Below are 24,641 nucleotides of genomic sequence, written 5' to 3'. Positions count from 1 at the left end.
TCCAAATGCCGCAGCATGTCAATCATGCTGCAGCAAAGAGGGGACTGTGAGTGGTACCATGGTGCATATGTACAGAACGAGTGTTGTGCATGTACAGGCTCCCAACAATCCGATTTGTACATAAACTGTTGGGTTTATGTACAAATGCGAATCGGGTTCAAAGAGGAGTAACGACAGTCAGGCTACAGAAAGCTGACATTTTACTGGTTTTGTAGTACATAGGAACATAGCGGGCCTTGGAATATTGCTATTGCATGAAAGTCACAAGCATTGAGAAAAATGCTAGTTATACTCAGCACTACAAAAGACTTTTAAACCCTGGCATAAAAAGCAATAACAGGCACATAACAAAATGTTCCTTTGATAGTCCCTTAAAGCTAATATCTTAGTGCAGACTTCAGTGTGCATTATTCTTCTGTAACAAAATACGAAAAATAAATTTTCCTCCAGATCCTGTCACTATTCATAATAGCTCATATTTCTACAACTTCTCTCCATTACGATTTCAGATTTGTTATGTAATTCATTTTAAACCTGTCTATACAGCACGTACTCTCTTCCACAATGGCTGCAGTAAGATATTTCAGGTTTTTTTTTCTTTCTTTTCTGATTGTTTCCAATATACTCAGAAACATTCAGCATATTCATATATTGGCAGATTAATCACCAGTGCAGACTATAGCTACTAAGCAAACACTTTTGTTAGCCAAATATTATTTCACACCGAAAAGTGATCAGAGTAATCCTATTTACATGCCATCACCGGGTACAGAGGCAAATGTAGGATTTGCAAGGGGTGTGTGTGATACACACACAATTGCAGTCAGGTAAGCTGCTGCATGTAGAAACAGACCAGGTTGGGTTGTGAAAGCTAGCTTGGCTGCGAGTTCAAGTGGGACTGTGGCAAGCTGAAGAGTCCTGTGTGCCAGAAAGCTAGTGCTGACCAGGAGGCCAGTGTCTATATCTGCATGAAGCAGGAAAGACCACATATCTCTGACTGATACTATTATGCTTACACTACTGAGGAGAAGCCAGGCCAGTGGGCCTGGAGTTTGAGAAGTCTACACCTGCAAAAGGCAGAGAAGACTTTGAAAAGGCCAAGAGGTGCCTTACATGTGAGAGACAGGGCTGAGGCTTAAGTGAGAATTACATGCAAATTACAGTAGCTGCCCATTATAGAGAGGTGCGAAGAAGTGTGCTAGTGCCCAGAGTGAAGGCTGATTGCTGAAAGTAAAGATCCATTTGTTTAATTTGCACACCCAAACACTCTACTGAGCTAATTACCCCAGTTGTCACTATATGCGTGCGTGGGGACTCGGGTTGTGCTGGCTTGCACTGTTTCTCTAGTCAGTGTAAAAGGGGGTGTATTATTTGCTTAATAGCTATTCACCAGTATGTGTATTGGCCTGGGAAAAGGGGGTTTATGCAATCCTAGACATTAGGTTTGGAATCCCATTTTAAAGGAACACTGGCAGATATGACTGTTTTGCACCACATCCCTGTTTTTCTAAATACTGTACTTAACAGATTTGTTTGCACATACTATAGTCAGAGATGCCATAATAAAAGCTGTCCCCCTGGTTGGGCTCAACAACCAAATGTGCCATTAGTCAATTTTGTTGTAGTCTATAGTAGATGCTATTCACATGTCAATTTGTGCCTGACAAACTGACTGGATTTTCCAGCCTTTCAATTTGATTATAACCGATTTACTTGAAATCTCCAGTCCCCATCTATTTATGTACAGTATGGCTACCTTTAAGCATTTGAGGGGATTGCTTGTATGCAGAGATTTGCAGAGTATCAGGGGGGAAAAAACAAACACTGAATTTACTGAAAGTTCTATTAGAAGAAATATAAAACTGTAGTTTTCAGTCACAAACATTCTTCAGACATGGGATAGTCTGTATATTATTCTGCAAGAAACACTGAGTGAAGCATACAATTTGAGAATAAGTGACACATTGATAACGACTTTACTCCCCTTCACAAAGATGTAGGGGGGCCCCCTTTACATTGGTATAACACTTGTAACTTAAAGCTGGGTACATACTGAGCGATATGTCGGTCCGATCCGCCGGATCAGATGAAATATTGCTCAATTCGGCGCATATCAGCCAGTGTGAATGCCCGATATGTGCGTCCCCAAAGTTGCTAGAGACATCAGGTTTAATGTGCTGATGATATCGCTAGCATCCTGTATTTTGCTGATGAAGGACAGAACATGATCGTTCCCGTCCTTCATTAAAGTCACCCCACTGTGTACAGGCAATCTGGGCTGACCTTTCTGGTGTCAGAACAAATCCCCGTCACTCCAGTGTGTACCCAGCTTAAGAAGGATCACTCTGTGACAGATACAATATATTTGTTACGGAAATTTACACTAGCTAATCTCCGTTTGGTGACTTCTAGGATAAATAAATCAAATTTAACATTTTACTCAAATTTAATCCAAGGCCAATCTGTCCTTAAACAGCCCTATGCGCTTAGTTGTCATCAATTTTCAGTTCTTAGAGCTAATAATGCACACCAGGTGGTTTGGGGTGTGATGTAAGAAAATCTGTGGCAAATGGATTATATATTTATACAGCAAATACAATTTTGCAAAGTCATTTTCATATTAAACTACTGGTATTCTGTGAAGGTTCATTTTTCTCATTTGTGCTCATTATTGAGTTCTTTGTTTACCACTAGCGCCGTTTCATGTTTTTGTTTTCAATTTCATTCTTGCTTTGGGATTCCTGTTTTTTCCTCTAGAAACTAGATGCTTATTCTTATTATTGGAAGCATTCTACTTTAACATGAAACATGTATATATAAGCTGATTTTTTTTCTTGTGTTAGTCCTGGTACATGGCGCCTGAGAAATAAGATAACATACCTATTCAACATCACAAGGAGCAGATAGTGTGATTCAAACGGGTATGGGACTCAGGGTCGACAGTGTCTAGGTTGACACACATTAGGTCGACAGTGGGTAGGTCGACACAGGAAATAGGTCGACATGGAAAAAAAGTTGACATGCTTTTTTCTTTTTTTGGGTGTAGGTTTCTTCGTAAAGTGACCGGGAACCCCAAATAGTGCACAGTGTCCCCTCGCATGGATCGCTTTGCTCGCCATGCTTTGGGCAAGGTGCCTTGCTCTGCTACCGCTGCACTCGGCGGGTTACCGTTGCCAATTGTAGTCCATGTGGATCATAAAGTAAGAACAAGTAGAAAAAAAAGCAAAAAACGCATGTCGACCTTTTTCCACGTCGACCTATTTCATGTGTCGACCTACTCACTGACGACCAATAGGTGTCGACCTAATGTGTGTCAACTCCGAGTCCGAATACCGATTCAAAATGGGGATTCCAGAAAGGCTGTCCCGTTACATAGCATTACACATGCACTTTAGCAGTCAATTCATACTGCACTGTAAAGCACACACCAGTTGTAATCAGCACATAGAAAAAGCCCAGGAAGCAAAGTGAGTGAGGTCCTCTATTTTAGAACTCAAAGTTGTGTTCTCACCTTTGCCGCAATGCATACGCACGTATCCCGGAAGCAATTAAATGCATCCAGGTGCGAATTGTCACAACTGTGATCGCTCAATGCATTACTATGGATATCGGGTGCGACTATTCACACCAGCCTAACGGCAGGTACACTAATTGCGGCAAAACTAGTCACGGGTGTGATGAGGGAGGACACAACTGTATGTGTGTATCAGTGAACAGAGAGAATACTGGCCCCTGTGAAAGAGGACAGTCACATAGATAATGAGCAATGTCAAGATAATAATCTAACATACCGCACAAGGATATTTAATATCAAAGCTCACCTCATCAAGAATTCTTCCCTCTCTGAACGACTGTACAATCCCTAGATAAAGGGGTGAAAAAGTGACTGATTACATTAGAATTTGTTCAATACAGATAAGCAGTCTTCAGGATCGTAAAAAACCCTGCACTGACTGTCAAATTTCCTCTCAGATGCATATCGTAATGATTTTTATATGATGTTAGAGAACGAAAGAGACTTACCAGCAGAGAGAAAGCACATAAATAAAACACTCTTTATTATGTTTTGCAGAGGAAAAAAGTGCACAAATAATTATCTAACTCTAGAGGCACGCTCTTCAGTATAATTGCATTTATCTGCAACTTCTCAGCAGGGCTATACAATATTACAGACTAGTGGTGTCTATGCAGCCAATGTGATGTATACTATGATACATGTGTACAAATGGTTCATGCCCACAGGATGACACAGAGGTGGGGATATTATCTTCTAACAAGTTACGCTCAGTGGCAGAACCTCAAGACGTGGTAGTTCAGACCAGCCATCAGAATGGGGAATGCGATCTAAGTGACCGTGGAATAACTGTTGATTCCAGATGGACTGGGCGAGTATGGACAACAGCTGTAAGCAGAAGAGGATCTCAGAACACACGGGACCTCAAACCTTGCAGTGTATGTGTTATAGCAACAGGATACCACAGAGGGCTCCACTCCTGTCAGCTAAGTAACATTAAACCATGGCTACAGCACGCTAAAGCTCACCAACACTACAGACAGAGATCAGAAAGAATATTGAATTTAATAAAGCACCACTCTGATGTGGTGTAACAGAAAAGTCCCAGTATGAATACGCAGCAGATAAACTGTAACTGCATGATGCTATCAGGTCCACATGGACTAGAACCTCTAAGGAATGTTCCAGCAAGATGATCACAGTGTTTGACACTGGGTACAACATACTGTCGAAGTAATAAATATGACATACACAGCACATGTAAACTCCACACTGATGAGTCACTGTGCGTGCGAATACACGCAGCGTGCACAGCGATATATATGGAAGCATAGGCATTCACACAGCCAAGCCACAATGATATATTCAACACATATTTCAAACCACACAAATTAAATATGTCAAGCACCAGACATTATAATGTATTCAATTATATAATAGAGTATAACATCATGTATATGTATTAATGGAACGGAACAAGATAAACATGTCATGCTTGGTGTCAAAATAATCAGGGGAATGGGTGTGTTAATTTGATACCTGTGGTTAGATTGTAGCACATTGCAATGAATAGTTATGATTAAATGTATTCTAACACTTAACTCTTTGCGCTATTAAATATGGTATGGCTGATGTTCAAATAACCAAACTGCAAATTTTCTTATAACTCATGAGTTTTAATACACATAAAAACTAGACCGGTCTAAGATATCTTAGCAATATAAGAACAATAATATAATCAGTATTATCAGAATACTATTAAAAATGACTCAAGGAGGTGGAGCCAAGCTGATCTGTGCACAGTTCTCAAACGGACAAATTAGTAACTATGATTAAATGTATGAAAGCTAAAGTCACTCTTATTAGAACAAAAGGACATTCCTGAAAGAAAGCATGTGGGCAGAAACCAGTGGCCAACCCCTATGATGTCTTCTTCAAGGCTGGACGTTGCTTGCATATGAACTGACCAATGACACATCATGAATGAGAAAGTTCCCTCCCCTGGACCAATAACAGAAGACTCAGTCCCAGACATGTACTCCCCCAAAATACACAGTATACAGGTGATTCCAGTCACACAAGAGGCTCTGTTTGCTGTTTTTCTGCTGCTGTTGCTGTTTGTTGGTGTTGAGGCAGATTCAAAGATGGAGCGGAATGTGCATTGAGCAAATAGGGTGAAGTATGCTGGCTGTAACTGTATGGATTCTTTTGTAACAACTGCTTCCTGTGTAATTGTAAATCTGTAAATATAATAAGAATTTACTTACCGATAATTCTATTTCTCATAGTCCGTAGTGGATGCTGGGGACTCCGAAAGGACCATGGGGAATAGCGGCTCCGCAGGAGACTGGGCACAAAGTAAAAGCTTTAGGACTAGCTGGTGTGCACTGGCTCCTCCCCCTATGACCCTCCTCCAAGCCTCAGTTAGGATACTGTGCCCGGACGAGCGTACACAATAAGGAAGGATTTTGAATCCCGGGTAAGACTCATACCAGCCACACCAATCACACCGTACAACTTGTGATCTGAACCCAGTTAACAGCATGATAACAGAAGGAGCCTCTGAAAAGATGGCTCACAACAACAATAACCCGATTTTTGTAACAATAACTATGTACAAGTAATGCAGACAATCCGCACTTGGGATGGGCGCCCAGCATCCACTACGGACTATGAGAAATAGAATTATCGGTAAGTAAATTCTTATTTTCTCTAACGTCCTAGTGGATGCTGGGGACTCCGAAAGGACCATGGGGATTATACCAAAGCTCCCAAACGGGCGGGAGAGTGCGGATGACTCTGCAGCACCGAATGAGAGAACTCCAGGTCCTCCTCAGCCAGGGTATCAAATTTGTAGAATTTAGCAAACGTGTTTGCCCCTGACCAAGTAGCTGCTCGGCAAAGTTGTAAAGCCGAGACCCCTCGGGCAGCCGCCCAAGATGAGCCCACTTTCCGTGTGGAATGGGCTTTTACAGATTTTGGCTGTGGCAGGCCTGCCACAGAATGTGCAAGCTGAATTGTACTACAAATCCAACGAGCAATCGTCTGCTTAGAAGCAGGAGCACCCAGCTTGTTGGGTGCATACAGGATAAACAGCGAGTCAGATTTTCTGACTCCAGCCGTCCTGGAAACATATATTTTCAGGGCCCTGACTACGTCCAGCAACTTGGAATCCTCCAAGTCCCTAGTAGCCGCAGGCACCACAATAGGTTGGTTTAAGTGAAATGCTGAAACCACCTTAGGGAGAAATTGAGGACGAGTCCTCAATTCTGCCCTGTCCGTATGAAAAATTAGGTAAGGGCTTTTATAGGATAAAGCCGCCAATTCTGATACACGCCTGGCTGAAGCCAGGGCTAACAGCATTACCACTTTCCATGTGAGATATTTCAAGTCCACAGTGGTGAGTGGTTCAAACCAATGTGATTTTAGGAATCCCAACACTACATTGAGATCCCAAGGTGCCACTGGAGGCACAAAAGGAGGCTGTATATGCAGTACTCCCTTGACAAACGTCTGAACTTCAGGAACAGAAGCTAGTTCTTTTTGGAAGAATATCGACAGGGCCGAAATTTGAACCTTAGTGGACCCTAATTTGAGGCCCATAGACAGTCCTGTTTGCAGGAAATGCAGGAATCGACCCAGTTGAAATTCCTCCGTAGGGGCCTTCCTGGCCTCGCACCACGCAACATATTTACGCCAAATACGGTGATAATGTTGTACGGTTACATCCTTCCTGGCTTTGATCAGGGTAGGGATGACTTCATCCGGAATGCCTTTTTCCTTCAGGATCCGGCGTTCAACCGCCATGCCGTCAAACGCAGCCGCGGTAAGTCTTGGAACAGACATGGTCCCTGCTGGAGCAGGTCCTGTCTTAGAGATAGAGGCCACGGGTCTTCCGTGAGCATCTCTTGAATTTCCGGGTACCAAGTCCTTCTTGGCCAATCCGGAGCACGAGTATAGTCTTTACTCCTCTCCTTCTTATGATTCTCAGTACTTTTGGTATGAGAGGAAGAGGAGGGAACACATACACTGACCGGTACACCCACGGTGTTACCAGAGCGTCCACAGCTATTGCCTGAGGGTCCCTTGACCTGGAGCAATATCTGTCCAGTTTTTTGTTGAGGCGAGACGCCATCATGTCCACCTTTGGTTTTTCCCAACGGTTTACAATCATGTGGAAGACTTCTGGGTGAAGTCCCCACTCCCCCGGGTGAAGATCGTGTCTGCTGAGGAAGTCTGCTTCCCAGTTGTCCACTCCCGGAATGAACACTGCTGACAGTGCTATCACATGATTTTCCGCCCAGCGAAGAATCCTTGCCACTTCCGTCATTGCCCTCCTGCTTCTTGTGCCGCCCTGTCTGTTTACGTGGGCGACTGCCGTGATGTTGTCCGACTGGATCAATACTGGCTGACCCTGAAGCAGAGGCCTTGCCTGACTTAGGGCATTGTAAATGGCCCTTAGTTCCAGGATATTTATGTGAAGTGACGTTTCCATGCTTGACCACAAGCCCTGGAAATTTTTTCCCTGTGTGACTGCTCCCCAGCCTCTCAGGCTGGCATCCGTGGTCACCAGGACCCAATCCTGAATGCCGAATCTGCGGCCCTCTAGGAGATGAGCACTCTGTAACCACCACAGGAGAGACACCCTTGTCCTTGGAGACAGGGTTATCCGCTGATGCATTTGAAGATGCGATCCGGACCATTTGTCTAGCAGATCCAACTGAAAAGTTCTTGCGTGGAATCTGCCGAATGGAATCGCTTCGTAAGAAGCCACCATCTTTCCCAGGACCCTTGTGCACTGATGCACTGACACCTGGCCTGGTCTTAGGAGTTTCCTGACTAGGTCGGATAACTCCCTGGCTTTCTCTTCCGGGAGAAACACCTTTTTCTGTACTGTGTCCATAATCATCCCTAGAAACAGCAGACGTGTCGTCGGAATCAGCTGCGATTTTGGAATATTTAGAATCCATCCGTGCTGTCGTAGTACTATTTGAGATAGTGCTACTCCGACCTCTAACTGTTCTCTGGACCGTGCCCTTATCAGGAGATCGTCCAAGTAAGGGATAATTAAGACGCCTTTTCTTCGAAGAAGAATCATCATTTCGGCCATTACCTTGGTAAAGACCCGGGGTGCCGTGGACAATCCAAACGGCAGCGTCTGAAACTGATAGTGGCAGTTCTGTACCACAAACCTGAGGTACCCTTGGTGAGAAGGGCAAATTGGGACATGGAGGTAAGCATCCTTGATGTCCAGAGACACCATGTAGTCCCCTTCTTCCAGGTTCGCTATCACTGCTCTGAGTGACTCCATCTTGAACTTGAACCTTTTTATGTAAGTGTTCAAGGCTTTCAGATTTAAAATGGGTCTCACCGAGCCGTCCGGCTTCGGTACCACAAACAGCGTGGAGTAATACCCCTTTCCCTGTTGTAGGAGGGGTACCTTGATTATCACTTGCTGGGAATACAGCTTGTGAATGGCTTCCAATACCGCCTCCCTGTCGGGGGTAGACGTTGGTAAAGCAGACTTCAGGAACCGGCGAGGGGGAGACGTCTCGAATTCCAATTTGTAACCCTGAGATACTACCTGCAGGATCCAGGGGTCCACTTGCGAGTGAGCCCACTGCGCGCTGAAATTCTTGAGACGGGCCCCCACCGTGCCTGAGTCCGCTTGTAAGGCCCCAGCGTCATGCTGAGGACTTGGCAGAAGCGGGGGAGGGCTTCTGTTCGTGGGAAGAAGCTGTCTGTTGCAGTCTTTTTCCCCTTCCTCTGCCCCGGGGCAGATATGAGAGGCCTTTTGCCCGCTTGCCCTTATGGGGACGAAAGGACTGAGCCTGAAAAGACGGTATCTTTTTCTGCTGCGAGGTGACTTGGGGTAAAAAGGTGGATTTCCCAGCCGTTGCCGTGGCCACCAGGTCCGATAGACCGCCCCCAAATAACTCCTCCCCTTTATACGGCAATACTTCCATATGCCGTTTGGAATCCGCATCCCCTGACCACTGTCGCGTCCATAATCCTCTTCTGGCAGAAATGGACATCGCACTTACTCTTGATGCCAGAGTGCAAATGTCTCTCTGTGCATCTCGCCTATATAGGAATGCATCCTTTAAATGCTCTATAGTCAATAATATATTGTCCCTGTCCAGGGTATCAATATTTTCAGTCAGGGAATCCGACCAAGCCACCCCAGCACTGCACATCCAGGCTGAGGCGATTGCTGGTCGCAGTATAACACCAGTATGAGTGTATATACTTTTAAGGATATTTTCCAGCCTCCTATCTGCTGGCTCCTTAAGGGCGGCCGTTTCTGGAGACGGTAACGCCACTTGTTTTGATAAGCGTGTGAGCGCCTTATCCACCCTAGGGGGTGTTTCCCAATGAGCCCTAACCTCTGGTGGGAAGGGATATAGTGCCAATAATTTTTTAGAAATTAGCAGTTTTTTGTCGGGGGTAACCCACGCTTCATCACACACTTCATTCAATTCATCTGATTCAGGAAAAACTACGGGTAGTTTTTTCACACCCCACATAATACCCCTTTTTGTGGTACTTGCAGTATCAGAGATGTGCAAAACCTCCTTCATTGCCGTGATCATGTAACGTGTGGCCCTACTGGAAAATACGTTTGTTTCTTCACCGTCGACACTGGAGTCAGTGTCTGTGTCTGGGTCCGTGTCGACCCACTGAGGTAACGGGCGTTTAATAGCCCCTGACGGTGTTTGAGACGCCTGGACAGGCACTAACTGAGCTGCCGGCTGTCTCATGTCGTCAACAGTTTTCTGTAACGTGCCGACACTGTCACGTAATTCCTTAATTACGGCCATCCATTCAGGTGTCGACTCCCTAGGGGGTGACATCACCATTATAGGCAATTGCTCTGCCTCCACATCATTTTCCTCCTCATACATGTCGACACACACGTACCGACACCCAGCACACACACAGGGAATGCTCTGATAGAGGACAGGACCCACTTAGCCCCTTGGGGAGACAGAGGGAGAGTTTGCCAGCACACACCAGAGCGCTATATATGTATAGGGACAACCTTACAATAAGTGTCTATCTCTTATAGCTGCTTATATCTGTTATTTTGCCAAATAAGTGCCCCCCTCTCTTTTTTACCCTGTTTCTGTAGTTGCAGGATGCAGGGGAGATTCTGGGAGCCTTCCTACCAGCGGAGCTGTGTGGGAAAAATGGCGCTGTGTGCTGAGGAGATAGGCCCCGCCCCCTTCACGGCGGGCTCTTCTCCCGCTTTTTTCTGGAAAACTGGCAGGGGTTAAATACATCCATATAGCCCAGGAGCTATATGTGATGTATTTTTTTTTTTGCCAAATAAGGTAAATTCATTGCTTCCCAGGGCGCCCCCCCCCCCCCAGCGCCCTGCACCCTCAGTGACCGAAGTGTGAAGTGTGCTGAGAGCAATGGCGCACAGCTGCAGTGCTGTGCGCTACCTTATGAAGACAGGAAAGTCTTCTGCCGCCGATTTATGGACCTCTTCTTGCTTCAGCATCTGTAAGGGGGCCGGCGGCGCGGCTCCGGGACCCATCCATGGCTGGGCCTGTGATCGTCCCTCTGGAGCTAATGTCCAGTAGCCTAAGAAGCCCAATCCACTCTGCAAGCAGGTGAGTTCGCTTCTTCTCCCCTTAGTCCCTCGATGCAGTGAGCCTGTTGCCAGCAGGTCTCACTGAAAATAAAAAACCTATTTAAACTTTTGCTCTAAGCAGCTCAGGAGAGCCACCTAGATTGCACCCTTCTCGTTCGGGCACAAAATCTTAACTGAGGCTTGGAGGAGGGTCATAGGGGGAGGAGCCAGTGCACACCAGCTAGTCCTAAAGCTTTTACTTTGTGCCCAGTCTCCTGCGGAGCCGCTATTCCCCATGGTCCTTTCGGAGTCCCCAGCATCCACTAGGACGTTAGAGAAATATATATAAATATATACACTGTACATGTGTTATATTGTACGCATATCCTTTTAATATCAAATATATACATCACTGAGCGTTGGAACTCAATGTGTGCGAGTGCTTGCTTTCTCTTAAGGGATGTAGTGTTTGCGACGTACAGCGCACTTTTATCGTATATGGTAATAAGATGCGCCTTGCGTCCACAGCATATATTAACGCTGGCATTTTAAATATTTATTAGAAATATATTTGAACTTAACAGTACATACACAGAACAGTCATTCGGAAAGTAAACAAAATAAATGAAAACAAACGGTAGGGACTGCCCTTCTCATTGTCTATATACTGCATGCAATTTCTTCATCAGTACCATCACAAAAGCCAGACAAGTGAAGACATGTACTGTAACAAAAACAAGGATTGAAGAGCAAAAAACTGTATGATAAATCACTGTGCACACCAGAAGCTGCAATGGGGACTATGGGGCAGATGTCTTAAGCCTGGTGAAGTGATTAAGCAGTGATAAGTGGAAGGTGATAATGCACCAGCCAATTATTACGGGTTTGAAAATGACAGCTTGAAGCTGCTTGGCTGGAGCGATCGCAAAATAGCAAAACTGCAACTGAAGCTGAATAAGGTCCTATGTTCACTGTAAGTCACCTACCATACAAAGATCAGTATACAAATAAAAAAGGAAACAGTCACTATTGCACTTACTATAAACCTTATAAATGATTTCACTTATACAAGCAAATAGTCCACAAAAATCCTTAATGGTAATGAATATACATGGTAAAAATATGATCAATGGAAATGTAGAGATACTTACTCCAAATATATTTACCAAGAAGTGATTCCTCTGTTGTTGAAACCTCAATAATGATATTCTAGAGGAACATAAAACAGGTGGAGGAGCTGTGGAAATTATTTACCACTGCCACTGGAGGAGGCATATCTATGGGGCAGTGGTCCAGACTACATTCCTTCTTCTAGATCATACGCTTTTTACCATCACCTTTTATATTTCCAGTGGCCTGACTTTATGCATGTTTCTTTTATTTTACTTTGAAGCTACAATAAGTGTGCGTGTTTTAATCCACTCCTAATAAGCCTCCCCTCCACCCCTCTTTATCTGCATATATTTTTGTGGACGATTAGCTTATAAATGTAAAATCATTTCTAAGGGGTTTATAAGGAGCACAATAGTGACTATTTCTTTTTTTGTATGTGGCTTGAAGACCAACTTAAGCCACTATTTCACACAAAAATATCAAAGGTTGTATATTACAAAGACAAAATATATCTGAAAACAGCATTTACACACAACCAAGGCCGATATCCTATTGGGTACGGTGAGTTATCACACAGTAATAAAAGGCTTTTTAGCCTGATAACGCCATCAGGCTATCCTATTACAGCCTGTTTTTACCATGTGGTAATTCACCCATAATCGGCCGATAACAGATGGGACCCGTTACAGCATTGCGGATCCATGCGGTCAGGTCCAATAGCGGTTCATGTGGGGCCGGTTATCGGGGATTCTGCAAAATCCCCAATAAGTACCGGCTTACAGGTCTAATAGAATAACCCTGCCGGAATTCTTTAGCTGCAATAACGCACTGCAGCGAATAGAATATCGGCCTAAATGTGTCCGTGAAGACCCTTCATATTTTTCCAGCAGATTGGCATTTATTGTGTTGGCAGACAATGCACTGCATAGGGTTGGGGCAGCAGTGACACAGCACCATATCTCACACAAGTTTCTGCTTTTAGACCTAAATAACACTGTTTTACCTTCCCATCAGCAAATTTTAACTGTGTACGTGCAACTGTTCATTATCTCGATGCCTCTTACAAAAACAAAACTCAATGTTAAGCTTTAAAATCTCACAATGGTGATTAAAACACCACAAAGTATATTCACAATAAAGACAAAACTCAGCTAATTGATATAATATGATTATGGGAAGAACACAATGAAATGTTTTACCTATTTGGTTTTACTTGATATGGTACTGTATAATAAGCATATAATCAGAGGTTGCAATCCACTGCTTCTACAATATGAAGTGACAGCAGCTTCAATTTTAACAAAAGGCCTAAGGAATATACAGTTTTATCTCAAGACTGCAATATTAGCAAACAAAATGCCACAAAGGATAAAAGAAAAACAGAAGAAAAAAAATGGGTGGGGAGGGTGGTATGGGGATGGACGACAGACAGACAGTAAAAATTGGATTTTAATTACCTACCGGTAAATACTTTTCTCGTAGTTCATAAGGGATATTGGGGAGACTTAGTACGATGGGGTATAGACGGGGTTCAAAGGAGCCGGTGCATTTTAAATTTCTTCACTGGGTGTGCTGGCTCCTCCCCTCTATGCCCCCTCCCACAGGCAGTTAAAGGTAAAACAGTGCCCAAAGGAGAAAGTACATATGTGAGAGAAGGAACATAACAAGAGTGGTGAGATTTGTACACCAGCACACCACTAATAGACAACAACCAGCAACGACTGGGAACAACAACAGCAACAGCTGAACAGGTAATCATATAAAAAAGAACCTGCAGAGTCAACGCACTGAGGTGGGCGCCCAATATGCCTTATGGACTTCGAGAAAAGGATTTACTGGTAGGTAATTAAAATCCTATTTTCTCTAGCATCCATAAGGGATATTGGGGAGACTTAGTACGATGGGGACGTCCCAAAGCTTCCAGAACGGGTGGGAATGTGCAGAGACTGCTGCAGCACAACCTGCCCAAACTGGGTATCCTCTTTGGCCAGGGTATCAAACTTGTAGAACTTCACAAAAGTAATCTTCCCCGACCAGGTAGCTGCTCGGCATAGTTGCAAGGCTGAGACTCTATGGGCAGCCGCCCAGGAAGAGCCCACCGATCTGTCCTCGTGAAAGACCAAGTAGGGACTTTTACACGATAAGGCCCTCAATTCTGAGACAAGTCTAGCAAAAGCCAGGGCCAGTAACGTCATCAGAGGTTCAAACCAGGAGGACTGTAGAAATTCCAACAACACATTCAAATCCCAGGGTGCCGTAGGCGGCACAAAAGGAGGTTGTATGTGGAGCACCCCTTGCAAGAAGGTTTAAACTTCTGGCAAAACTGCCAATCTCTTTTGGAAGAAAATTGAAAGAGCTGAAATCTGGACCTTAACAGAACCCAGACATAAGCCCTTATCCACACCAGTCTGCAGGGAATGTAAGAAACGTCCCAAATGGAACTCTGCAAGCGGATACGTGTGTTCCTCGCACCAAGAGACATATCTTATCCAGATATGATGATAGTGTTTTGACGTCACAGATTTCCGGGCCTTAACCATGGTAGCAATAACCTTCTTGGAAAGGCCCTTGTGAGCTAGGATGTTCCGCTCAACCTCCATGCCGTCAAACGAAGTCACCGTTAAGTCTGGGTAGACGAACGGCCCTTATTGAAGAAAATCTCTTCTTAGTGGTAGAGACCAAGGGTCTTCGACGGACATGTCCAGAAGAGCCGCGTACCACGCCCTCTGAGGCCAATCCGGGGCAATCAAAATTCCCTGGACTCCCTGATTTCTGATTCGCTCAGTGCATCTACTGACCTCGCTTGAGGGTCCCTGATTCGTGAGCAATACCAGTGAAGATTCTTGTTGAGACGAGAAGCCATCATGTCTATTTGTGGGCAGCCCCACCGGTTGATGAAACACCTGATGGAGTCCCCACTCCCCTGGGTGAAGATCGTGACGACTCAGGAAGTCCGCTTCCCAGTTGTCCACTCCTGGAATGAAGATAGCTGACATTGCTCTTGCATTTCTTTCCGCCCAGAGGAGTATCTTTGACACCTCTCGCATGCAGGCTCTGCTTTTTGTCCCTCCTTGTCGATTGATGTATGCCACTGCTGTGGCATTGTCCGACTGTACTTGGATCGCGTGATCCTTGAGCAGAGGAGGGGCCTGAAGAAGAGCATTGTAGATCGCCCGAAGTTCCAGAATGTTGACTGGAAGGAGGGCTTCGTGGGCTGACCACCTGCCCTGGAACCGAGTCCCTTGAGTGACAGCTCCCCATCCTCTCAAACTTGCATCCGTCGTGAGGAGGATCCAATCCTGAATCCCGAAACTCCGGCCTTCCAGGAGATTGGAGGACTGCAGCCACCACAGGAGGGAAATCCTGACCTGAGGTGACAGCCTTATCATCCGGTGCATCTGTAGACGTGATCCGGACCACTTGCTCAGGAGATCCAATTGAAATGTTCTGGCATAGAACCTCCCATATTGGATCGCCTCGTATGAGGCAACCATCTTCCCCAACAATCTTATGCAAAGATGGATGGATAGTCATGCAGGTCGGAGCACCATGTGGACCATCTCCTGAAGTGTTCTCGCTTTGTACTCCGAGAGGAACACCTTCTGGGCCACAGTATCCAGTAACATCCCCAGGAACAGGAGCCGTTGAGCTGGCTCCAGGTGGGGCTTCTGTAAATTGAGAATCCACCCATGGTGTGACAGAAGTTGGATAGTGCAGTCGATATGGAGCAATAAAAGATCCCTGGATCTTGCTTTTATCAGGAGATCGTCTAGATAAGGGATAACCATTGACCTCCTGGATCCGGAGCTGGAACATCATCTCCTCCATTACCTTTGTGAATACTCTCGGAGCAGAGGACAGGCCGAAGGGCAGTGCCTGGAACTGGTAGTGATCGTCCAGTAGGGCAAACCTCAGATAAGCCTGATGAGGTGGCCAAATTGGAATATGAAGGTAGGCGTCCTTGATATCCAAGGAAACAATGAATTCCTGTTATTCTAGGCCCGCAATCACTGCTCTCAAGGATTCCATTTTGAACTTGAAATCCTTTAGGTAAGGATTTAAGGACTTTAGATTCAAAATGGGTCTTACCGAACCGTCCGGCTTCGGTACCACAAACAGGTTGGAGTAATAACCCTTCCCTCATTGTGGTATTTGTAATGAAACAATGACGTGGGACTGGACCAACTTTCGGATGGCCTGTTGCAACGTAACTTGCATATCCTCCAAAGCTGGTAAGCTTGATTTGAAAAATCGCTGGGGAGGAGTACTGTCGAACTCCAGCTTGTAGCCCTTGGAAACTAGATCTCTGACCCAGGTATCCTGGCACGAAGTCTCCCAGACGCAACGGAAGTGACGCAGTCGAGCTCCCACCTCGAGATCCCTTCAGGGTGGGTGGGCAGGCATCGTCATGCTGAGGCATTAGTGGACGCAGAACCAGTGGACTGTTCCTGAGAGCTGTTGCTGGCGGGTTTTCTGGATTTACCTCTGGTGTCTCTAGTTGCATTGGAGGCACTTCTGGTCTTAGATCGAAATCTGAGAGACCGAAAGGAATGGACAGACTGTTCCGGATAGGAGCGTCTCGCCAGTGGGGCTCCAGAGGGGAGAAACGTGGATTTCCCAGCCGTAACTTTGGAAATCCAGGTATCCAATTCAACCCCAAAGAGCATTTCCCCTAAAACGGGGAGGGGTTCCACACTACGCTTGAATTCCGCGTCCGCTAACCACAAAGCCCTGCGCGCTGACACTGTCATGGCAGAAGTCCGAGCATTAATGTTCCTTTGGACCCCGTCTATGCCCCATCGTAAGTCTCCCCAATATCCCTTATGGATGCTAGAGAAACAGTGTAATTTTGGAACAATGACATCACAAATAGTTTAATCAAATCAAAACAAGGTAATAAAAACAAAGTTTTGGCCAAGCATATGGGGGGCAGCTAGTAGTCTGATCTTTTCACTCATTGCAGACCCCACTAATAATAACCGATCCCTTGAAAGACACATGACTTCTACTTTTGAAGGGTATAAGTATTTTGTGCTGGTGTGAAAATGGGAACCTTTTTTTTGTATCCCTGTATCGGGTGGTATTACCTTGGTTAAAGGTGTGTGTTACACTGAAGTAGAGGCTGCGAGTAGGACGGTATCCGGATGATATGTCGACACTCAAAAGGTCAACACCAAATGGTCAACATGCATATGGCCGACCTGGTCACAAGTTCAACAGGTTCAAAAGGTCGACATGAGAGTTTGGGAATTTTTAAAAAAAAATCAACAATTTTTAGACTTTACAATCTATGTGGCGTAGTCTATGTGACCATCCAATGGAAATACTAACCGAGTGAAGCGAGCTATGCGACGCAACGTGGTACACTAATGTGCTGGACGCTAAAATTGATACACCAATGAAAAAGTGGACGGGGTAATTATTTTACCCATCCCCTGTCCCATACTGGGGTGGCAGCTAGGGCTTAGAGTTATCGCCCCACCACCCTATCCCTAGCAGTGACCCCGTTACTTATCTTCGGGATGTCAGTGGTTGGTGTTCCAGTTCCGGTTTTCTAAGTGGTATCAGGATTCCGGCGTCTGTCACATGACCACCGGCATCCTGACTGCCTGGATGCTAACTAAATCTCCAGGAGACATAGCTTTACTGATTTGTGAGGGCATAAGGTCAAGAAAGGAGGTAGTAGAGTAGAAAGATGAGAAGAGTGTACAGATGTCCTCTTCATTTGTGGGAACAAATGAAGAAAAGATGCCAGAGGGTTCATGGAAGGAACGGAGCAGGTTGCTGGCTGAGGAAAAGCATACCATTTCATTCTGGATGATCAATCTTGTCATAGAAATAGGTAGCCGAGGATCATGCTATTAATGCCAAACTCACAGCAGAAATTGGCCAGGCCACGTTTTCCCAACTGTCCAGTTTCGGTTAATATGTGCCCACTGTAGCCTCAGACAGAAAGGCTATCTAGCAAAAGGTGTATAAAAGCATCAAGTAATTAGCACATTTACTGTAACCCATAACAGTAGTTGTTCAGTAGTTTGTTTTTATGATTAAAAATAAACTGCTAGTTATTTACTAAAAAGAAAAAAGAAAATCCCTGATTACTAGGATGTTAATAGGACTCTGTTAACGCACAAATCCATGAAGTTATCACAGATGGAGGTATATGCAATTGCGGTCGAACTGCCGCAAATTTCGAAAAACGGGGCATTTTCGACAAAAAAATGATTCGACAATGCAATACAGTACTTTTCGACAAAAAAACAGGCGTTTCAAATTCGACTTTTTGCAATTCGACAGTAGTCAAATTCGACATGTCTGCAATGGTAAAAATGTGACTTTTTTCGACAAAAGTATATTCAATTGAAGAATGTCGATTCGACAACAGTGCTTTTCGACAGTCATTTCGTCAATTTCAGTCCGCCTCATTTTGCTGGCGGGATCTAATAAAAAATTTTAAAAACATGTTTTTTTGTGTGTTTTTTTTATTGCTAATAGCATATCTATTTATATTAGAAGGGATTATGTACTTGGTTTGTTTATTAGGAGCCACAAGTATTATTTATATATTTTTTTAAATAATTTTTTTTTTTTTACAGACTAAAATAATATGGAGAGATCAGAGCAGGTTTTTCAGTGGGAAGGGGTGGGAATGGGTTAAAAATCCTGAAAAAAATGCGTGGGGTCCCCCCTCCTAAGCATAACCAGCCTCGGGCTCTTTGAGCCGGTCCTGGTTGTAAAAATACGGGGGGGAAAAATTACAGGGGATCCCCCGTATTTTCACAACCAGCACCGGGCTCTGCGTCCGGTCCTGGTGCCAAAAATACGGGGGACAAGAAGCGTAGGGGTCCCCCGTATTTTTAACACCAGCACCGGGCTCCACTAGTCAGAGAGATATTACCACAGCCGGGGGACACTTTTATAATGGTCCCTGCGGCCGTGGCATTAAATCACTAACTAGTCACCCCTGGCCGGGGTATCCTAGAGGAGTGGGGACCCCTTAAATCAAGGGGTCCCCCCTACAGCCACCCAAGAGCCAGGGGTGAAGCCCGAGGCTGTCCCCCCCATCCAAGGGCTGCGGATGGGAGGCTGATAGCCAAGTGACAAAAATAAAGAATATTGTTTTTTGTAGCAGAACTACAAGTCCCAGCAAGTATCCCCCGCAAGCTGGTACTTGGAGAACTACAAGTACCAGCATGCGGGGGGAGGGGAATTGGCCCGCTGGTACCTGCAGTTCTACTGCAAAAAAATACCCCCCCAAAAAAAAACAGTACACACACACACCGTGATAGTAAAACTTTATTACATACATGCACACCGACACACACATACTTACCTAAGTTGACACGCCGACTCAGTCCCCTTCTCCACGTAGAATCCATGGGGTACCTGAAAATAAAATTATACTCAACAAAATCCTGTGTAGATCTGTCCTCTTCTGCTTGTAATCCACGTACTTGGCAAAATAATAAAATGCAAACCCGATCCACGCACTGAAAGGGGTCCCATGTTTACACATGGGACCCCTTTCCCCGACTGCTGAGATCCCCCCGTGACTCCTGTCACAGAGGGTCCCTTGAGCCAATCAGGGAGCGCCACGTCGTGGCACTCTCCTGATTGGCTGTGCGCGTCTTAACTGTCAGGCGGCGCATAGCACTATGCCGCTCCATTATCTTCAATGGTGGGAACTTTGCGGTCAGCGGTTGACCGCGAGTAACCTCACCGCTGACCGCAAAGTTCCCACCATTGAATATAATGGAGCGGCTTAGTGCTATGCGCCGCCTGACAGCTCAGACGCGCACAGCCAATCAGGAGAGTGCCACGATGTGGCGCTCCGATTGGCTCAAGGGACCCTCTGTGACAGGAGTCACGGGTGGTCTCAGCAGTCGGGGAAAGGGGTCCCATGTGTAAACATGGGACCCCTTTCAGTGCGTGGATCGGGTTTGCGTTTTATTATTTTGCCAAGTACGTGGATTACAAGCAGAAGAGGACAGATCTACACTGGAGTGTTGTGAGTATAATTTTATTTTCAGGTACCCCATGGATTCTACGTGGAGAAGGGGACCGAGTCGGTGTGTCAACATAGGTAAGTATGTGTGTGTCGGCGTGCATGTATGTAATAAAGTTTTACTTTCACGGTGTGCGTGTACTGTTTTTATTTGGGTATTTTTTTGCAGTAGAACTGCAAGTACCAGCGGGCCCGTTTACCCCCCGCATGCTGGTACTTGTGGTTCTCCAAGTATCAGCTTGCGGGGGAGGCTTGCTGGGACTTGTAGTTCTGCTACTAAAAACAATATTCTTTATTTTTGTCACTTGGCTATCAGCCTCCCATCCGCAGCCCTTGGATGGGGGGGACAGCCTCTGGCTTCACCCCTGGCCCTTGGGTGGCTGGAGGGGGGGAACCCTTGATTTAAGGGGTCCCCACTCCTCCAGGGTACCCCGGTCAGGGGTGAGTAGTTAGTGATTTAATGCCTCGGCCGCAGGGACCGATATAAAAGTGTCCCCCGGCTGTGGCATTATCTCTGACTAGTGGAGCCCGATGCTGGTGTTAAAAATACGGGGGACCCTTACGCTTTTTTCCCCCCGTATTTTTGGCACCAGGACCGGACGCAGAGCCCGGTGCTGGTTGTGAAAATACGGGGGATCCCCTGTCATTTCCCCCCCCAGTATTTTTACAACCAGGACCGGCTCAAAGAGCCAGAGGCTGGTTATGCTTAGGAGGGGGGGACCCCACACTTTTTTTTCAGGATTTTTTACACACTTTTCTCTTACGTCCTAGAGGATGCTGGGGACTCCGTAAGGACCATGGGGTATAGACGGGCTCCGCAGGAGACATGGGCACTATAAAGACTTTAGGAGAGTATGGGTGTGCACTGGCTCCTCCCTCTATGCCCCTCCTCCAGACCTCAGTTAGATCCTGTGCCCAGAGGAGACTGGGTGCATTACAGGGGAGCTCTCCTGAGTTTCTCTGAAAATGACTTTGGTTAGGTTTTTTATTTTCAGGGAGCACTGCTGGCAACAGGCTCCCTGCATCGTGGGACGGAGGAGAGAGAAGCAGACCTACTTAAATGATAGCCTCTGCTTCTTAGGCTACTGGACACTATTAGCTCCAGAGGGTCGCAACGCAGGTCTCCCCTAGCCGTTCATCCCAGAGCCGCGCCGCCGTCCTCCTCACAGAGCCGGAAGATAGAAGCCGGGTGAGTATTAAGAAGAAAAGAAGACGACTGGGGCGTGGCCTGGCTGGCAATGGGAGAGGAAGCACTCCCTAGGAGCTCCTGCAAACTGGCCAACATAAATAAAAAAAACAACTCTATTTAGTATCCTGGTGCCCCCTGCACTTACCCCACTGCCTCTGCCTACATCAACCCGACCAGGGGAAGCGTGCTGCGGAGTCGGAGGGCGGCCTTGGCTGCCCTTGCGGATTGTGGCCTTCCCCCTCCTGTGAAACCGGGGCCTCGATTTCGCCGCCTCGCGGGGCCGGGCTCCGGAGCTACTCGCGGGACTTGGGACCCTCATCTCCTCCCCTCCGGACCGTTGGCAGCGGCTTGTGGTGGCCTCATCCCTCCTGCGGACCCCTCCGGCGGAGCTGTGCAGCAGCTGAAGCGGGCCTGCGGCCCCCCTGCTACCTCCGGCCGCCGCGGCCTAACACGCGCCCAGAAGCCGGGACCTCGAGTTCGGGGAAGACCCGGCCGTGAGCTCCGGGATCGGAACGCGGCCGCGACGGGCTCCCCGACACCCCGGATCACCCCCACATGCGAGGCTGGACACTCTTAAGCACCTCCAAAGAGCCTCTGTGCCACAAGCAGCCCCACAAGGGATAAAAGAGGGGAAAGGAGCAGCCCTATAAGTGCTGCGGTGGCCATCTTGGATTCCTGGAGATTTAGCTGGAGAAGGCTGAGCACACCTGCAGCTCTAGGAATCTCTACAGCACATCCAAAAAGGCTGCATTACCTTTAGCACCCAACCATCCTGGAATATTGTGAGTGCCTGCTGCTGCCACAGCACTCATTTCTCATTTGCACCCCTGCTCCATAGAAGCCCACGACAGGAACCCAGAGTCACCATTTTACTTTCTGGCACTCAGCCAGGGTAAAGATAACCCGCACTATACCACACACTCCTCACCCCCGCAGGAGTACAGATTCTATTTACACTACCGCCAGTATCGGCGAAGGCTATGGAAGTGCTTTAATACCACCCAAGTGCGCCCGGGCCACTGAATAGGGGATCGAACCGCGATCTGCCCCGACGTCGGAGTTGGCGCCTGGAAGAGTCATGGCCTCAGCGTTATGATATTCGGATCCGCACATCCCAGACCTATCCTTAAGATGACTCTCAAGATGATTTAACGCAAAATAATAAAATACTACATGTGCCATAGCCAAATGATCAGACCCCATATATAATACTCTGGCACCCTACCCCCCCAGCTCCGCGGTTGGAGGATCGGATCTGACCGGATTACCTGTTCATTAAACGGACTCGGGCCTGTGTCCCCCCAGCAATAATTTTTCCTTCCTTTTTCTTTTTTACCCCCACTCCTACCCTACCTCTTATGGATATAAGCCACTATGTCCAAAAACAAAAAAGCATCGCAAGCTCCGACTAACTTCTTTGGCTCAAAGTCCAAGGGCTCACAGAACCCCACCATGGCCGCAAGCTCCCCCCCCTCTCCATGTTCGTCGGAAGTGGGTATCGATCCCCAGATACAGGCGGTTATGTCGAGCCTATTGGAGGGAGTGCAGTCCGCGTTCAAGCAAGAACTCTCGAACGCTATAGCCGAATTTAAATCGGACCTTACAGATCTCGGTAACCGGACGGATGCACTGGAAACAAAGACGGACGATCTCTGCCGCTCCCAACACCGCATTGACAGTGAACTCGCTAGATTGCACGAGGAAATGGAGTCCCTCAAGGAGCGACAAGAGGACCAAGAAAATCGCTCGCGTAGAAATAATCTGCGCATACGTGGCGTTCCAGAAACGGTCCTCGGCCCATCACTACCAACATTCTTGAGAGAATTCTTCATACACTTGGTACCAGACCTCACAGTCGAAGAATGCCTTTGCGACAGGGCACATAGAGCACTCCGGGCAAAACCATCTCCCGCCCAACCGCCCAGGGATGTTATTGTCCGTTTCCATTATTTCCGTTCGAAGGAGAAAATCATGTCCTCCGTTCGAGACACATCGGAGATCCTGTTTAAAGGCACACAGCTGCAGATCTTTCAGGATCTTGCACCCTCCACCATCCAAAAACGGCGAGACCTCCAACCGGTCACTCGGATCCTACGACAACACCAGATCAGATACAGATGGGGATTCCCCTTCCACTTACATGTTTCGGTCAATAACTCTGTTCACTCGGTCAAGACCTTACCCCAAGGACAGGAACTGCTGGCAAAGCTAGATCTCCTCCCAACATCAGCAGTAGAAGACATGGCGGCCTCATCATCCCAACCGCCACATCCTCAGTCCCCTCTTCCCGACTGGACACGGGTGACCCGACAGCGCAATGTGGACAAGGACCCTCCCTGACCTGGGGAAACCCCCCGATGTGTATAGTGCATGAACTGTCGGTGCAACTTCTCCACGACTCGAAACGAGTGTGAACAGTGGAAGATTCGACCTCAGTTCAACTACCAGTATCGTAACTATCCTTGGTTAATGCTGTTATAAACAAGTTATAACTGTTTGAATCCCCCCCCTCCTCCCTCCCTTTCTTCCAACCCCCCTCCTCCCCTTCCCTTCTTTCTCCCTCCCCAATTTTTATTTTTTTCTCTCTCTTTTTTGTTTTCATGCTTGCATTTTTGTTGTATGGACACAGTTCTCAATGTCCTATATTATATTATGTTTGCTATAAATATAAAAAGGTCATAGCCATTCCCAGCCTTCATGGCCCGGGTGACGCTCACCCTCCCACATGGTAGCTCAGTTACCCCCCCACAATCCCTTACTGTTGTTTATAATGTTACTAACTCGATGCTTTTTCCTAGCGGCCCCTAAATGGGACCCACAACCTCAGGGATGTTTCCCCGTTTGGGGTACTTCTTCTTCTTCTTTTCTATGTTCTTTCTTTTCTCTCTTTTCTTGTGGCCTCTGCTTGACTTTCCTGCTCCTTCTCTTGCTTGGCCTGGAGGGGTGGCCTTTGCCTGGCACAAATTGTACCTCGCTGGACCATACCTGGCAATATGCCGTACTCCCCCACGTAAATAATCATGTCTCTTAAAATATTCTCGGTCAATGTAAATGGCCTGAATTCCCCTAGGAAGCGTACCGTGTTCCTGAGTGCTTGCAGACGTGAGAAAGTTGACATAGCATTCCTGCAGGAAACACATCTCACCGGTCCCCACACTCGGCTTACGGGCAAATGGTTCTCCCAGTCCTACTTTGCCTCAGCAGACTGCAAAAAACGGGGTGTGGCCATCTTAGTTCACCG

The 24,641-nt window shown here is 46.6% G+C and overlaps 1 protein-coding gene across 3 annotated transcripts in view; it reads right to left on the bottom strand.

Annotated features, from left to right (window-relative positions):
• The window catches only part of BRCA1 (BRCA1 DNA repair associated), a 373,734-nt gene that overhangs the window by 93,618 nt on the left and 255,475 nt on the right, over positions 1–24,641 (bottom strand). For 2 of the 3 annotated variants that reach the window (XM_063960070.1, XM_063960071.1), the window contains exon 18: positions 3,822–3,862. In XM_063960070.1, the coding sequence (XP_063816140.1) occupies positions 3,822–3,862 (41 nt within the window). Of the gene's footprint in view, positions 1–3,821; positions 3,863–5,211; positions 5,755–24,641 lie in introns of those variants that run through there. The other variant, XM_063960072.1, reaches the window with a different exon arrangement.

The sequence above is a fragment of the Pseudophryne corroboree genome, chromosome 3, assembly GCF_028390025.1.
Source record: "Pseudophryne corroboree isolate aPseCor3 chromosome 3, aPseCor3.hap2, whole genome shotgun sequence".
In the NCBI taxonomy this organism is placed as follows: Eukaryota; Metazoa; Chordata; class Amphibia; order Anura; family Myobatrachidae; genus Pseudophryne; species Pseudophryne corroboree.
This window is presented reverse-complemented; position numbering and strand designations above follow the sequence as displayed.